This window comes from Lycorma delicatula, chromosome 3 (assembly GCF_047948215.1).
Source record: "Lycorma delicatula isolate Av1 chromosome 3, ASM4794821v1, whole genome shotgun sequence".
NCBI classification, from domain to species: Eukaryota; Metazoa; Arthropoda; class Insecta; order Hemiptera; family Fulgoridae; genus Lycorma; species Lycorma delicatula.
The window spans coordinates 71,686,460-71,705,630 of NC_134457.1; the positions used below are offsets into that span (position 1 = coordinate 71,686,460).

The 19,171-nt window shown below is 30.9% G+C and overlaps 1 protein-coding gene across 1 annotated transcript in view; it reads right to left on the minus strand.

Annotated features, from left to right (window-relative positions):
- LOC142321676 (palmitoyltransferase ZDHHC6) overlaps window positions 1-7,723 on the minus strand; it is a 70,169-nt gene extending 62,446 nt beyond the window's left edge. Inside the window, exons 1-2 of the mRNA XM_075359959.1 lie at window positions 7,199-7,723; window positions 1,965-2,146 (exon numbers count right to left, since the gene is read on the minus strand). Of these exons, the coding sequence (XP_075216074.1) occupies window positions 1,965-2,146; window positions 7,199-7,253 (237 nt within the window). The 5' untranslated portion in view covers window positions 7,254-7,723. The remainder of the gene's footprint in view (window positions 1-1,964; window positions 2,147-7,198) is intronic.
- Window positions 7,724-19,171: the final 11,448 nt, after the last annotated feature.

A 19,171-nucleotide genomic window follows, 5' to 3' on the forward strand; every position in this document is an offset into this window, starting at 1 on the left:
AATTGTAACTTTTTTCATAAAATGAAATAAAAGTATTTTATAATAGAAAAGAACTCTTGAAACTAAAATGTTTGCTGCAAATATAGATAATAACTACCTGTTTATTAAAATATGTTTAGTTTAAATGAATCTCAAAATGTCTAAAAATAACAAGTCATGAGAGAATAAAATTAATCCAAAAGATCGAGCTGGAGATTTACGAAATTTCGCACATACATAGCAGAATTATTAAGAATAGAAAGCAGATCACCACTACATGCAAGAAGCTTTACTGCAAAAACGATATCCCATCAGCAGCCAAAACAGAAATTAGCTCTTTTTTTTAACAAAGCAGTACTTTACACTATTTGAAATAAGAAAGGCAGAATGACATAAAATTCAGCTTTTGAAAAACTGAAATTAAACATATTATGTGATACTAAAAAAAAAAAAAATTAAAAAATTAGAAAATACAATATTCAGTTAGCTTATAAGGTGAAAAATAAATAAATATTGTGTTTGTGTGTGAGAGTTCATGATTATGCTGAATCACATGTCCTGTATATCAGCGCTGATTCACAACACAGCCAAATATATACACTAATCACCATGTAATTACTCATATAGTAGTCATGTAATCAAATGTTTTCATAATGTTACGTCTTCTCAGTTCTATTAAAATCCTGAATCTTTTCATATCATTACTCTTTTGGTCTCATGATTAATTTTTGTTTATCTTATTTATTTTTTTAGTCTTATATTATTTGAGGTTAACAAAAGACAATTTTTTTAAGTTTACTAGAAAGTGAGTGTAGTGCATTCCTAGATTTATGTCTGTATATAGTTATGCCATTATTTTGACATATCTGACACTGATCAGTTGATAATAGTACACAATTATTGATATCCCCTCCAAAATTTTCAGCAGTGTCTTGGAAAAAAAATTATATTAAAATAGGGCTTAGTTCAAAAGGAGTGATTTTTGTAGAGAATGAACTTACGGTCCAATTATTGTAAAGGGTATTAAGTAATTTTAATATATATATATATAACATGTAATGGATACTGTTGAACCAAATTAATGGGAATTGAATAACATAATAGAAAACAAAATTGAGCATCTCATGGTATCTCTTATTACTGATGGCACTATGGATTTCTCACTATCAGATGATTACAACTGAATTGAATTTATTATCACAGAAATTTAATCTAAATTATTAATGAACTTTTAGTGTTAGTGGACAATTGACAGTTTAATAACTGCTAAAAAAACTCAAGGAAACTATGCAAAAATAAACAATTTTAATGAATAGAATACTCATGGGTTATCAGGTGTGCCGAACAAGGTAAAAAATATTTTTTGATTTAACATGTCTTAATTTATTTAAATTTAAAATACATATATAATTTTTGTAAAATATAATAGCTTGTGGTTACTGAATATTAACGTGCGTAGTTTCTTTTATATGCATCAGGATTTACAGGAGATGCTTGTGAATCGGCCTCTTGAACACTCGTACATGCAGTATGTTTACATCAACTATATAAGCTAACCGAGTTAGGTATAAAGAAATTAGTATCCAGCAAAATTTTTAAAAAAATGCAAGAACCAAGCCACAAGGAGCAAATGTAAAACACATTAAAGAGGTAACAAAGAGTAATTATTTTATTTACTAACAGTAAAAATCTGTTAACTAACTGATAAAGAATAACAAACTTGATCAATTAGATAAATTATATAAAAATTTTTAAATAAAAAATATCTCACTTAACTAGTAGATGACTAAAAAACAAATTTCCCACCTTACTGTCTCAGAACTTACATAGCATTACAGTATGACATTTAACAAAAATTTAACTTTATAAAATTAAATGAAAATAATTAATTTATATAAAATAATTATTTAAATCAACAATAATAATAATAAAATATTAATGGAGTAATTAACTAAAATTATTAAGTATAAATAAATTATACTGACTGGTTGCCAATTTAAAGGTAAATAACCAGGACCAACAAACACAGCACTCAAGAAGTTATATATAAGAATTGCACAGCCGTTGAGAAAGAATATTATGTTCAAAAATCCACCTATTGATTTTTGCGGTGGCCACCACATGCTACAGCAATGAATGGTAGCATACATTACCAACTTTGTTATACCTGAAAACAAGGCAATAAAAGCTAGTTAATTTTAGCAAAATTAATTTATTTTTTTTTTACAGATACACATAATTTTTAATAAATTCAAACATTTCTAAAGAACCTTTAAATCACATAATATAATACAGGATATATTTACCAAATAACACAATGAGATGAAGAATTACTAAATTTTTTAATAAGAAAACTGATAATTCGTGACAGTTGAAATTAAAGAAAGAAAAAAAGAAATTTTCTTATTTCTGCAGTTTCTTGAAGTCTACTTTTCATTTATCTTGTTTTACAGTTTTTAGCTTTATTTTTAATAAAAGAAATGGCTGAAATGTTTCACATAAAATATATAAATAGCTGCAAAATTATTTTTAATATCTATAAATAAATCACATTAAATTTATTTAACAAGACAAAAAACAATGAAACTTTATTATAATTAGACCAGCAGAATAATAATGATAATGACTATCAAATTAAGCAATTTTTTTTCTTCCACAGGCCTTAGTGAGCTATTTACTGGCTATTTCCTTGTCACTCTTGTCAATAACTCCCATCTAAAAAGGTTAGAACATCTTAACAAATAATATATCCCATATCTTAGGTTACTTCATTTAACAATAAAATTTATTTAATTGATTAATTTAATAAATAATATTTTATGATTTAATAACATTTCATAAATTTCAGATAAACTACATATTAAATGAAAAAAACACGTCACAGATAAAATATACTTTTTTATTACATGTTTAATAGGACTTCAAACCTTTTTTTAAGAAGGGCACCATTGGCAACAGTACCCCAGACATTCACTAAGGAGTGGACAATTGCTCTAAGAGTACTAGGTGTCATGGGTTACATAACCACCACTATAAATATATAAAATTTACATACAAAATTTGTATAAATAACTAAATAAATAAATATATATATATATATATATATATGTATGTGTGTGTATATATATATATATATATACATACATGAATTTATATAATAAGTAAATTTAAACGTATAAAATATAATTGAATCAAACTTAACCTACGCTCACTTCACTCGCTAACCTTCAGCCGTTAGACAAGGTTAGCGAGCATAGGTTAAATTTGGTTAATTATATTTATAATTATATTGGGTCTCATTTAAAATTTAGTATATAAATGTTATATATTTATAGTGGTGGTCGTATAACCCATGAGACCCAGAGCAGAGAACTTTCAAAAGAAAGTGCTATTAATTAAAAGGTTGGTTATTTATTATTTAATAATTATAAACATTAAATTACTCATACCAAAAATTTCAATGTTCAGCAAAAAGGGTATGTAGTTTACCTTATAGATTAAAATTTTTAAAACCAATAAATTAGCTTTAATTTATTACTAAATGAAAAAGCAGTGAGATGAACAGTTTATTAAGCAATTTATCAATATAAAAATTTACTCTATAGAACCTACCTATGGTAATTAAAAAAATATGGTATATTAAAAAAAATATGGTATATTAAAAAAAAAAACACACCAATTAACTTCCCCAGATACAAAAAATACTGTAAAAATAAAGATGTATCTTCTTTTTCTTGGATATAATAATGTAAATAAATGTGTTATATACATTATAATACTTTTTTTAACCTCCAGTACCATAGTTAAGTATTACTTCAGGGAATGAGATGAATAACATTATTTTTAGCGTATGAAAATGCCATGTCTAACTGGGAATTGAACCCAAGGCCTCCGGATGAAAGGCTGAGGCGCTACCACTCGTGCCACAGAGGCCATCACAAATAGATATACTTTTTTTTTAACCTCCGAATCCAGTGTTAGGCATTCTTCAGAGTATGAGATGAATGATTTGTAGCATGTGTGAAAATGCCATGCCTGACCGGGATTCGAACCCAGGACCTACAGATGAAAGGCCGAGATGCTACCACTCGCGCACAGATATACTTGACACAATTAATGGCATACCCAAAATTTATGGATAAATTTCACAAAATACAATAAAAAATCAAATACATCTATGGATAAAAATATATTAACTCATCATCCACCACAGACCACAATGTCCTCAACAATTTCAAAAAAAAAGGTTGCCATTTGAGTTTCAAAATAAAATAAATATGATCATATAAAGTGCTAACAAAAAAAAACCATATACACTAACAAATGCATCAACCATGAATATACATATTAAAAAACATAAGCTGCAATTATTACAGTAAGCAATCTGAATGCATATTTAACACATACAAAGATAAAAACAGATATATAATAAGAAATTCAGCCTTTGCAAATCACCTCATAAAAAATCAACACATAAAACTGAATTAACCATAACAAGCATCAACAGACTTCTTAGATCAAAATGACCCGAAGGGGGTCTCTTCTGGTCATTTTGATCAGAATACAGGTTGCTTTTGCGATGTACTGTTAGTGAATGAAGACCGGTTGCTTCATAGACTTGTGGCCAAAGCCAACAGGGTGGTCGAAATTGCAAGGAAATAGTTGGAAGGCAAGGGATTAATTTTGGCTGTGGATAAACCAGAGGTCCTTATTCTGGCTAGCAGAAGGAGGCTCCTCTATACCACATAATTATTTATTATTATTACATGAACTAGCTAAGTATGTGGAACAGTTAAGTATGTTAAACAGTTAGGCCCGGTTTCCTAATTTAAGTGCCTACGAGTGTTGCTAGACCAAAGAATGAAATTAATTGTAGGCTGCCTCAGCCTACAGAATAGTGTCAGCAAGGCGGTCTTCATTATTACAGGCATGCCACCGATGGATCTAAAAATACATGAGTGAGTAGACAGATCAACTTTGGCACACCAAAGAAGCAAGCCTGGGATGCAATGCTGAAAAGGTAGCAAAAGAGATGGGATGAGGCTATATCTGGCCACTGGAAGTATGGCATCATCCCAGATTATGTAGGTGGGTCGTCGAGGTTATGGGGAGGTCAACTTTTGGCTCATCCAGCTGCTAACAGGCCATGGAACATTCAGTGCCTACCTAGAGAGCAGGAAAAGAGAAGAAGTCTTCTCATAGAAGAACAGAAAAGAGAAGAAGAAGGACAGTCAGACACACCATTTTTGAGTACAACAGGTGGCAGAGAACAGGCAGTGGTCAACAGTAGTCACTTGGAGGTTGGCTACTGATAATTTGGTCGATGTACTTCTTTACAATGAAAAAAACTAGAATGTTATTGCAAAATTAGCAGGGTAGTACTGCAGCAGAAGATGATGGATGAGAAAGAGGAAGAAGAAAAGGAAGATGGTAGAATATAAAATTTTCTATGTGCTATTTTCTACCTTCTTTATCATTTTCTTTTTTTTACACTGTGTATTATGTGACATATATATAAAATCTTATAAGTATGTCTTGTTTACTATAAGAAAACGATAGAAGCCTTTACTGCTACCTGGCTGGATGGGGGGAGAACAGCTACAGTAAATAGGCAGTTGGGGACTCTTAGGGGGTCGTCACTGCTGCTGCTGTGTCCAGGACTCTTTGACCCACCAAGGAGTCCTGCAAGAGTACAGCATGCTCCGAGAAATGCCAAAAGGTGGGTATAAGGGCAAGTTGTATAAGAGGGAGAGGTTTTAGTCAGTCAGAGCATGACACTTGCCATCTGTACAGGCAGACAGCAGCTGGGAGAGCTTTCCTTTACCTCCTCCGAAAAAAAATCCATAAGCAAATTCTACACAAAGCACATGAAAACCAGAAATTCTATACACTCAAACAACACAAAACTTGCTAACACCAAAATTATGACTAAAACAAAAATAACAGATAACAAACACAACATAGAACAAAATTATATTTGAAACAAATTTCCTACCCACTTCAAAATCAATCAACATAATCACCACCTACAAGACTATCAACAAAGGAACTACACAGAACTCTGAAAAAGTCTTGTATGTTTAAAAAAGTTTTCTATTATTTAATACATAATAAAGTTCACAACTTTAACTATAATTTATCATTCACTTCACTGAATGAGAAAGTGGTATGACTAAACTTCTATAGAAAGTTACCTGTAATTAAAAAAGCAATCATCAAAATTAAATATAAGAACACTTAAACTTATAAATATCACTTTTAAAATGGACTACTAGTATATATTGATATATATAATGACTACATTTATTAACAACTATACTGACTGCAACTAAAAGTACAAATATCATGTTCCACGTAAACACTATGATCTGGTAACAGCCAAAGAGAAATTTATTCCCTCCAAATAAAAGCACAAACAATCCTCACTTGTAACTAAATGTAATGAACGTGTACCTGTAATGTATAACTAAAGAAAAGGTGTAAATTTTGACTTGCTTATAAACACAATCTCCATATTAACCAAAATACTGGGAGAATTAAAAAATTTCAACAGCCCTAATGTTCAAAATAAATGATACATATTTATCAAATGTGTAACTAACCTCATGTTACACACTGTTAGTAGCAACAACTGTATAACTAGAATCACTAATTGAACAACAGTATCTGGTCAGTAATAACCCACTGCAACCATTTAATCATTTACAATATACCTAACTGCTTTACAAAGAGTTGTGCATTTTATATAAATCCATCCATAATTGTTTAATAAAACAGTAGCTGTTAACAAAGCAGATTCTTAAATTTATCATTCTAAATCCTCATAAAAATGCACTCTTCAGAACTACATAACTTTTCAGAAGTTCCATAAAGAATATATTGACAACACTTTAATTTTGATTTTTTTACTTAAATGCATGTATGAAAAACAAACCTACTAATATTCTAAAAAGGAAAATTATAAATGAATCTGAATCTGATTAGTGAAGATGAAGTAATCAATCAACATGCAAACTCTTAAATGCCCCCTTCATCCCACATTATGTTCAAGTTTACTATGCTATTTCAAACATTTGATTTCAACTCATGTATGCATAAAAAAATAATCATCTCTTCAAGCAAATAACATACATACAAAATAACAAACTAATAATATAAAAAATGATATTAATAATAACATAACATACATGACTAAATTGCTTTATGTTAAAAGACTTACCGATCGCGGTTAAAGGACCCCAGTGACATAACCTCTTCAGTGGTCCAAAACACATTTTAAAACTTTTCTTATTATTTTAAAAATTATAACCATAAATACGAACACATAAAATAACTTTATCCCAATCTATTTTCGTAGTACAACTTCCGTTTTAAAATGTTTTAATTAATAAAATTGCGGCAGACAGTTATACGGCAATATAAACAAATCAAATCGGTCAAGTCTTCCTCATCTTGTAACTTAATTAAAACGCTTTGAAAATAATTTTCAACAAAATTAAATCTTGTCAATCATGAAAGCAGTCACTGTTTTCTAACCTCAACACAAAAGCACATTACAAGTTGAACTCTTCATCTCGATAACACCTATTACCATTTTCATAATTTACAGAATAAAATAATCGTTTACATGAAATCATTTTTTAAAACTGATTAAAATCTGTCATAATGTCACAATAGTATCACAAAACCATTAAAACACAGAGTTCGTAATAAAAAATGTTAAGTTACACGTTAGTGCTGCGATCTACGTATACGATTAATAAATTAAACAAACCGCCTTCTGCTTAATGACTGATTACCTGAAAACTTCGCTTCTCAATACCTTAAAATAATTTTTTTTCCTATTAAAAATTGAATTTTAAAACACTTTTAGAGTGCTGTAACTAACCACCATATCTAACGTAGTACCTTATTTGAGTAAATTGGTATCCAGTTTGAACACATTCGTACACTCAGATTCAAAGTTGTAAAGATTGTATTAAAAAATACATTTGTAAACCATCCATTTTCCAGATACCCATTGTTGTTTTTTTATTATTTAGTGAATAAGAAACCATTGATGGCACAAAACGGTACGTAAAGAAAATCATTACACAAACTAAAAGTAAACAATAAATAATGAAACAATTTTAAGTTGATAACAGATAAACGTTATCTACAACTTCTTCACTTCCTTTATATCAATACAACCAAAGTGAACAAGTAAAATATGAAATACATTTAGTGCATACAAAGTTACTGTATTTTCTCTTATGATTTACACATTTGAATCTAAACAAAATTTTTTTAAATAAAATAATTAGTCAAATAAATATAAATTTTCTCGCCGATTATCACACTTTAATTTCATACAAACCAACGTAAAATTGTTTCCTCGATAAATCACGCACCTACTTTTAAATAAAATTGTTGTTTAAGAAAGTGCGTGAATTACGTAACTGGATACGGTAGTTCTATTATGCCAGAAACCAAATAGTTATTTTTCTAATATTAAAAAATGTGTTGGAAGCAAGATGTATGGATTTCTGATAATTCAATATTCACTACATTGAAGACAACGCTGTATGTATGGGATATCATCGACATTTTTTATACTGTTATTATGTTAAAGTTTTATTCATCCAACATTAATATAAGTATACAAATAAAGTCAGTGTTCATACCTGCAATTTCTACAAGAAATACCCAATTCGTTGGGAAAGTTCTCGGCCTGTCACAGAAATGGCGCAAGTAATGAACAAACAACTGCGATATTTGTCAAGTATTATCCTTTAGTTGGCATGTTATGTTTCAGATGCGAACATGTAGTTGCTTATTTGTAGTGATCAAATAAACCAAACAAGTTTTGACATTTTCTGAAAAATTGATAAAACTGAACTTCAAACTGTTATAAGTTACTTTTTAAAAGATTTAATCCTAGCGGACATACAAAAAGAAATAGATTCCACTTTAAAGGATTCTTTCATTTTCAGTGGTAAAATGTGCGCTATTGAATTTAAACGTGGTTGTACATCCATTCAAAATAATGAACGTTCGGTACATTCAAAAACTGTTACAACCGACGAAATCGTCCCAAAGAACCACAATACCATATTAAATGATCGCCTACTGAGCTATACGACCTTGTTGAAATTGCAAATATCTCGATAAACCGTAACCATTTCATTTTACACAATGTTTTGGATATAAAAGGTTTTTTACTTGATGGGTGTAGGCCGTTTATTAACAGCTGACCGAAAGCGCATTTGACTGAACAATTTTCAAGCATATTTTAAATGCAATTCTACTGAGATTCTTCAACTTTTTATAACATGGAACATGGATTTATCATTACACACCAGAAACCAAATAGTGGGTGGAAGCAGGTGAAAGTGTACTAAAGAAAGCGAAAATGTTTCTATCTGTAGGAAAAATCATGGGTATAGTTTTTGGGATTTTCGTGGTACGGTGCTCTTAGATTACCAGGAAAGAGGCTGAACCTTCACCAGGCTCCATTACTAAACTAACTGAAGGGTGCTACTCAGGTTAAATGATCACTACTGGCTTATAAGAAAGTATTCTTTCACCATGATAATGAATCTGCACATATCTTTCAAGTTGCTACAAAACTGTATGACCTACACTCGATGTGTTTCTACATGCATTGTATTTGGCTCCTGGTGATTACTTTCTCTTCTCAAGCCCTGAAGAAATGGGTTGCTGGATAAAGATTCACTTCAAATGATGGGTAAGCTGAATCTCCCAGAGTTGGATAAATTACATTAAACTAAGAGTATTAAAAAACTGGATAGTTGCTGGTCTAAATGTACCAAACTGTAAGGTTCTTTATTATTGAAGATTAAAAAAAAATTCTGGAAAATTTTGTTTCTTTGTCAGGGTTTCCAAACAACACTAATTTTAATTAATTTACTCATTTAATTTTTTACGCAAAAAATTAACAATATTTCACAATGAAAATCTTACTTGTCTACTGTAATAATTTTTAAAAAGTAAAAATTTGTTTAAAATAGTAAGTCAAGGTTAATAAAATTCAAGCTTTAAATTATTTGTTCTGCCGAGCACATGGCGAAGGTGTGGTAATGACTGTTGGTAGTAAGAACCCGGAATAAGCAAGAACTAAGCTTTGTCCAAACTCTAGTCCTGCTTACGTCTTTTGGGGTGCGGTCTGTGATCTGAGATCTCGTGACCGCTCTCATCAACTATTCACGAGGCTGATGCAGTAGCAGCTAAGAGGCATTATATGATAAGAGAATACATAGGCCTGTGGCTATCCGTGGTACACTAAGAAGTTGTCACTTCTGTGGGCTTGCCCTTATTTAGTAGTAGACAGCAAATACAGATTAGATTTCTTGGCAGCTATGGTAGCTGATTATCGAGAACGTAGGTTCTTTATTTCCATAAGGTAAGGATGGCGGCTAAGAGGGATTCCAAGCGTTCTTTTGCCAAATAACCAGACAACAAAGATTCATGGGGTGTTGTATATTGAGTATTAGAGCATAATCGAAAGAAAGGAATTCTTCTGTCCACTCTCTCGACCAGGCATTGTATTGTTTTTTTAAATAAAACTGAAATATTACCAACGTTGTTGAATGATTTATTGCTCGGTGACAATGAGGCAGTTGAGACTGCATATCATTTGCGAGTTCGAAGTAAGGTCTCCTCTTTCCGCGCAGCAGTCGCCGAGGTTGAAGTGCGTCAGATAATTTGCAGATTTGGTAGAGGTAAGACTTCTGGCTATGATGGAATAACAGTAGAACTTTTTGTTTGCTCTGTTAAAGTACATGTGGGAATTATTACAAAAATGTTTAATAGAATGTTTTTTGCAGGATATTTTCCAATTTGTTGGAAAAAGGGAGTTGTTAAACTTTGTTTAAGGGGGTGACAAGGATCCTACCGTTAGTTCTTCCTACAGATCTCTCACGTTCCTGCTGGTTATTGGTAAAGTCTTTGAAAAGGTATATCTACGTTAATGAAATGTTGATTTTGCGTCATTTATTGACGGAGGATCAGTATGGTTTTCGTCCTGGCAAGGGGGCTGAAGACACTATATTGAGGGTACTTAGACATTGTCTCTGGTAGTGACTATAGATATGTCTCGGGAGTTATCCTGTATGTATCTGGAGCATTTAACAATTTGTGATGACCCTCTGCCCTACTTCAGTTACAAAGACGAGTTTATACTTTGAATGAAATGTAAGTATTGCATTGCTACTTCAGTCATCGAGATGTCGTACTTTGCGACAGTGGCCATGAAGTAGGGGAGACACTGTCATAGGATTATTTCCAAGGCAGTGTGCTGGGTCCTTTGTTGTGGACTGTTGAGTTTGATTGTCTGATGTGGCCAAGCGGATGTCGCTTCGTGACTTATGTTGATGACGGGCTTCTGCTAGATGAGAGATGCTTACTGAATGAGGTTGAGTTCAGGGCAGCCCAGGCCTGTAGAATACTTGAGCTGTGAGGCTGTCAACATAAGATGGTATTCGGCACGGTTAAGACCATGATGATGTTGCTGAACAGCCATTTGGCTGTGACACAGCAGGTCTGTGTTTCGATGAAAGGACATCGAATTAAATATGTTCAGGTTTGAAAGTACCTCGTACATCGCCCCAGTATTCGATATGTGGTTCATCTGGATTGGGGCCTGAATTTCAGGACCATGAGTAGCCGATATAAGGGTGTGCATGAAGCAATTATGCTTTATGCTGCACCTATTTAGGCGGGTAGGATGAAATTAAAAGTTATAGGGTTATATTATTGAGGGCCAGCACCTCTTGTTAACGGTGATGGGAGGCTAGAGAACAATCTCTTGAGAGGCGGTTTTGGTAATCGCTGGGGTGAAACCTATAGACGATAGTCTATAATGAAAGACGCTAGTTTTTGTTAAGCATTAGCAGAGACAAGAAGTCTGGTGAGTTGAATTCTGGAAGATTGAAAGAAATGAAAGAAAATGGTTATCAATTGTGGCAGGCTAAGTGGCGGACGGGCGTTATTCGCACAGTCTCTTTACAGACATCAGATACTTGTCTCTTGGATTATCTCTTAATAGGTGTGTAACTTAGTTTCTTTCTGGACACGGTGCCTGTAGAGACAGGTTGGCTTGATTCGGCCTAGTTGGACTTGTGTCCACAGTATGGAGTAATCGATGATGTTTTCATGTTTCATATGTATGTTCAAGGTATGAGATCAGAAGTATGGAGGTTGTTAGTGAGCTTGATGAAATTGGGTCGAGTTTAGATTTGAAAGAAAATTGGAGAAACCAGGCTGAGTGCGCGACTGTTTGGGGATTTATTAAATACTTGGTCCTTAAGAGAGAATAGCTGATGGTGTTTAAGAATAATAGTTAGATTAGTAACCCGAGTGGCTACAGGCTCATATGGGTGCTCTCTTTCCGCCAAGATAGGCACCTTGGCAAATTGTCTTGTTAAGTTAAAACTGAATTTTGTTTTCACCAATTAATTTTCCTCACTCACCATCAATTGAGGTAAGTTGGATTTATTCATGAAATTAATTAGGAATCTCTGCATCTAACAAAACTATTAACAACCAGAAACTCCTTCTTTTAAAATAAAAAGAGTTGTAACACTTTAACCTGCATGTGCGGTGATTTTTTAAGAAACCTTTAGGAGTAGGTTTCAGCTCTACTGAAAGTACTCCTTACAATAGTTAAGTACTAATTTAATTAATCTTATTTTAGATTCAGACAGCATGGTGCGAACTTGCATAAACAAGCATAATAAGCCAGAAGTGAGGGAAGAAGAGATTACTAAGGCCATGCATGCAGTTAAAGATGGCATATCCGTTAGAAGATCTGCAGACTTATATGGAATATACTAATCTTCTTTATTTTACAGAATAAAAAAAAGTAAGGCAGTTGATCTTGACAATAACCCAACAGTGGCTACTTCAACAAACTGCTTTAGTTCCAAGAATACAAGTCAGCAGGTTTTCAATTCAACCACAGATCGAGAAAATATGTTTTGTGATTATATCATAAAAAGTTCAAATATGAATTACGGCCTGAGTAACAAACAGTATAATAGTTTGTGTATGATTATGCAAAATGCCAGAGCTCAAGCATACCAAGTAGTTGGAATAAAAATAAAATAGCTGGAATGACTGTATCAAGAGTTTTATGAATTGTCATAAACGGCTCACCTTACAAAAATTAGAAAGCACATCTTGTCAAGAGCTACAGCTTTTAAAAAAGCAATTTTTCATATCCATATCCCACACAAGCTTCGAACTTATATGGCAATATCATCAAGCAAAAAAAAAAGTTGCTGAATTTTTTGAGAATTATGAACCAAGCTATTCACTCAGATGATTTCACTGGGGATCATATATATATATAACCTAGAAAAGATAGGAGTATCAATGGTACTTCAAGCTGCAAAAGTGATTGCTAAGTTAGGAACTCATCAGGTTGTATATGGGAAACAAACAATGATATCAGTGTTTATGAATGTTAATGCAATCAAAAATACAGTCCCTCCATATTTTCATTTCCTAGGACAAAGTTCCATGACACACTATTCTTTGGAGCATCTGAGGGATGTTAAGGCTTCCTTGTTTAGACACCTGAAACACTATTTCACGAAAAAAAAGTAAGCCTAAACATAAAGTAAATCTAACATCTGAAGATGTCCACTCTTTTCCTGAAGCTAATGAAAGAACTAAAAAAGTGGGAAGAGGAATAGGAAAATCAAAGAATCTGACTGAAACTCCAGGAAAAAATAAAATTGAACGGGAAACCCTGAAAAGGTTAAAGAAAAGGTAAATGTAGCAGTAAAGATTAAATCTGAGAAAGTAGGCAAAAAAAAAAAAAATGAAATGCAAACATGTAAAAAAAGCTTTATTCGATGAATATTCTAATAGTGAGAGTGGAAAAGATTTGAACAACTTTTTATTTCTACGATATAGAAGAAAATGCGGATTTTGATAATGATGATTTCACAATACAAATATATGATTTTGTAATTGTAGAATTTGTAGGAAAGAAGAATACAGTTATTTTTGTAAGACAAATAGAAGATAATTACAAAATGGAATTCATGCGAAGAAAGGAAAAATCTTGGAAATCTTCATTTCCTGAAAATAAACAATGTCAGTTGTGTTGAAATGACATTGAAAGAAAGTTCCTCAACCACACACAAGAGGAGGAATTTCTAAAACTAGTTCTTTAAGGATTTCCTGTGAATATTTTCCTTAGTTAAAAGTAAAATAATGTAAAATCAATATCATACCTTTATATGATATATGCTAGTGAATAAGTTGATTACAACAGTATTTCATCCATTTGTGATTTGTAAATTCAATTTTACTGCATTTTTCTTGCATATTAATATTGCAATAAAATTTATGTTCTTTAAACTGAAATAAGTAGTTATTATTTATTCATTGAAAGGTGGTGTACCAGGTATGGTGTATACCTCATTGAAAAGTGATCCACGGTCAAGGTGAAATTCAATAAATATAGGGATCACTTGAAATCTAAAAAAAATTGATTGGCTGCTTAATATACTATTGCAACCACACGTGCTAAATATTGAAACAAAAAATGTGAACTAATACAAAATAAAATTGTACTAAATACTGTTGAAATGTACCCCCCTCTGGCCTACTAGGAAGATTGAAAAAGCTGTCAAATTTCCAACATATCTCTAAATTACGAAATCAACAGTTCATTTCTAAATCCTTAAAATCACTCAGGAAATTATAAATATTTCCAGGTTAATAATCCAAATTAAATTAAAATCCAACAAATGAAGTTTTATCCAAGGATACACATTATTTCTGTTAACAGTGAGGGAGAGAGAGATCTAGAGAGTGGTACAATTGGTTTAACTGCATGTTTAAGATTGTTGTAATTATTATACACCACTGACTATGAAATTTATTTAATACATAAATTTTTTATTTATGCAAAACTGACTTATACTGACATTTTAGCTTAACATTTAATTGGATTTATAATTAAGAAATTGTAACTTGTCATAACAGAATATGATAAAACAATACAGTAATAAATTGTCTACATTAAAAATAATTAATTAATTAATAAATTATAATTAATATAATTAATTCTGTAATTTCTCTGAAAATAATAATAAATATTGCATAACAAATAATTAAATTAGAAATGAAATAATGATTAATATTAAGAAACAGTTGCCACTACAAACAATTATTATATGAAAAAACAGTATAACAAGCCCTCCTACTTTCTTTTCATAAATGATTTTACAAGGAGATATGAACACTTTTCTCCAAGTAAACAATTTTACAGATAAAAGGGCACTCATAGTAGCTGTTAATTCATCTACTGCAAAATTGGACAAATGTATTAAATATTTAATAAAGCTACCAAATGTAATAAAAATATAAAATAGTATTTACTTTATCCATTTGTGTAACGATTTTGTTATAACTATGTTCATTTATGTTCAATAAATTATTAACCTTATAAATTTCTTATTACAAACACAGCTTCTTGTTTTGAAATGGTTGATTTTTTAATGTAGAAAAATGAACAGGGCAGAATAAGAAATCTTTCCATTAAATTTTTCAAGCCGTTTACTATTAATATTAATAATTTATTACATACAATAAAAATAAATACACGCATGTATACAAATGCAATATTATGCTAATAGATATATATCATATTATCATACATTAAATAACATAAATATCAAAAGTACCTAACTGTGTGTGTGTATTTTTGTTGACAGGGGAAAGATAGAATGAATTCAATTTTTTACAACATGGGTATATTGACTAAGGTTGAAAATGAAAAAAATATTAACAGGAAAAGTTACCAAGTAATGGAAAAGAGGATAAAATGAAATTAACTGCAATGGTTAAGAACTTGGGAACTCTGAAAAGTGAAAATTCAGGTAAGAATTAAAATTGTTACAATGAAGAAATTTCAGAAAAAAAAATTATATGTATATGCTACAATTATTTTAATGCGCTCTATATTATATTTAAAAACTTATTTTTAAAGAACAAACTCTTTAAACAAACAAAGAATACAAATAATGATAAAAAATTAAATACGCACATCTTAAAACAGAAGTTTAATTGTTTCATGAAAAAGAGTACCATAATTTTATCTCAACTAATTATAACAATTCAAATGGAAACATTCTCTATTTTTAATGTAATTGATAAATATAAGTTTCCAAGATAGCATTATTAATTAAGAAAGTAATGCCAAATATAAATTTGAGAAGAGTAATTTGCAGTAACAAGAACAAAACAAAAGTAATGAAATGTAGTAGAAATAACAAAGATGGACCACTGAATGTGAAAATAGGAGGAGAAAAGATTATGGAGGTAGAAGAATTTTGTTATTTGGGAAGTAGAATTACTAAAGATGGACGAAGCAGGAGCGATATAAAATGCCGAATAGCACAAGCGAAACGAGCCTTCAGTAAGAAATATAATTTGTTTACATCAAAAATTAATTTAAATGTCAGGAAAAGATTTTTGAAAGTGTATGTTTGGAGTGTCGCTTTATATGGAAGTGAAACTTGGACAATCGGAGTATCTGAGAAGAAAAGATTAGAAGCTTTTGAAATGTGGTGCTATAGGAGAATGTTAAAAATCAGATGGGTGGATAAAGTGACACATGAAGAGGTATTGCGGCAAATAGATGAAGAAAGAAGCATTTGGAAAAATATAGTTAAAAGAAGAGACAGACTTATAGGCCACATACTAAGGCTTCCTGGAATAGTCGCTTTAATATTGGAAGGACAGGTAGAAGGGAAAAATTGTATAGGCAGGCCACGTTTGGAATATGTAAAACAAATTGTTAGGGATGTAGGATGTAGAGGGTATACTGAAATGAAACGACTAGCACTAGATAGGGAATCTTGGAGAGCTGCATCAAACCAGTCAAATGACTGAAGACAAAAAAAAAAAAAATTTGCAGCAGAATTTGTTTACAACAGATGAACTAGAATAGTAGCCATCAAACCCAATGATTTAATGGCTACTATTCTAGTTTCAGCAAAAGAGGGATGTGCAGAAGGTAAAAACTGTAGAGAAGGATTCAAATACAATAAACAAATGACTGAAGATGTAGGAGGATATATCAATCATGTTGAGGGTAAAAAATTTCCACATAAGAGAGAGTAATGAACAGAAGTATCAAATCAAACAGCTGATGACTCAAAAAAATGTACATTAAATTAATTTAATATTAAGCATATCTTAATCAGATGAAATTAATCAAAATATTAATTGTTAACTGATTGGCTAAAAACAAAATGGAAGAACAAACATTTTTCAAATTAATTAGCCATTTAAAACTATAAACTTGGTTCAGCTTGCCAAAACCAATTAAATTTAATGAAGGTAATATGGTTAAAAAGTGTGTTGGATCAGAATTGTGTCTGTTCATTTAGAATATCACTGTTGTAAGTTAAATTTCATAGCACTTGAATGTTGATATTCTTATTGGTGTGTGGAAAGTTTTAAATAATTTTCATCTCTAACTGTCATGTTAGAAGAAGAAAAAAATTATTGTTTTAGTATTCTACAAAATATTTTAAAATAAATATCATACACTTCTATTATACAACTGTATATAAAATTTAATACAATATTTCTCTTAATATTATTTGTTCAAAATATACAATGTTTTTATAAATCAGAAATACAAACTAGGTAAAATATATACAATATACATAAATTACACAACATAATATATTTATTTAATAGCATTCTTATACATTCATGATCAACATATTTTTTTTTCAAGAATTCAAAAATCAGATTTTGTAAGAATTTATTTCATTCTGATAAATAGGGCTATTCCAAAACTGGCTTCAAACTGACAGTTGAAATTGGTCCAGTTGCCATACCAACACTTCGTACCTGCAATAATCAAGAGCAGTCTATAACCTCTTTAGACACCAATCTGCCATCTATTCAGTTCAATGCTAGTAAAACAGTAGTAAATACAAATTATGTAATATGCCTTTGGTTACTTCCAACTGCATAATTTGTGACATTTTTTTTTAAGCAGAAAGACAAACTGCTACCAAGATCCATAGGTAATTTTATCATACTTATGGTTTTAGTGTTATAAGTGACAATGTTGTGAGAAATTAGAAACAAAGGTTAAGAGGAAACCAATTAACAATTTCCAAACAGCCACTATTTAATCAAAAAAGATCACTACAGTGTTTTAAAACCATAATGGAATTTTGATGACTAAATTTACTTTCAAGAATTTCAATGTCACAAGTTTTTGCGTACAAAAAAAAGGTTCCGAGGCCTTGCTTCTGGTTGAATAAAGGCTTTGCTTGAGCAGTTGAAGAGAAGGAGCTTTTGATAATTACTCCAAGGTCTTTGTGTCAAGTGACTTATCACTTTTTCACTTAGATAAGTCTGGCTAGCAAACCTGCCACTTTAAAACCAGTAAATTAACTCATGGACGAAGTTTTCACAAAATATAGAGTTCTTTCAAGAAGGTCTACAAAAGATAGCAAGCACCTGAATGAATGTGGGGTAGAAAAGCAGATAAGTGATTAATGCATGTTTTTTTAAATAAATATGTTGCAATTTCTTTATTTTTTTATCCGTTAGTTAAAATTCAATTTTGTAATAATCCTACAGAGCATTAACAAATGCAAACTTCTCAATTTAATTGAATTTAAATTTTATTGATTATAAGGTTTAAATCTATGTACAAGATTTATAAAAACTGCCCAGTTTTTAAACTGTAGACGTCATTCATAAAAGAGTAACAGGTACAGTTCATACAAGGGAAGTCATTTATATTTTGGTAATTAGAAACATTTTTTAAATTTATTGCACACTTTCTTATTTCCTAGCTTTTATATAGATCTTGAAATAATCAATCCTGAATTTTTAGTATTAAAGATAGTAGAACTAGTAACAGCAACAGTGGTAAATATGTTCCTGAAAGTATTACCTGCCATTTAAAAAGCTTAGTTGATTCACATAGTGGGGATAAAATTGCTGGATTGGCAGTTGGCTTCTTGCTACATATAGCATTCTATACCTATACCTATTGCATACCTATAACATTCTGTTATAGGTATGCACAGTACACTATCCCCTCCACTGTACTATTAGCAGTGCCAACACTACTTACGCAGGTAGAACTACTACGCATCTATGTGTGTACTTTCTAAACTTTGATGAGTAATAGTAACTT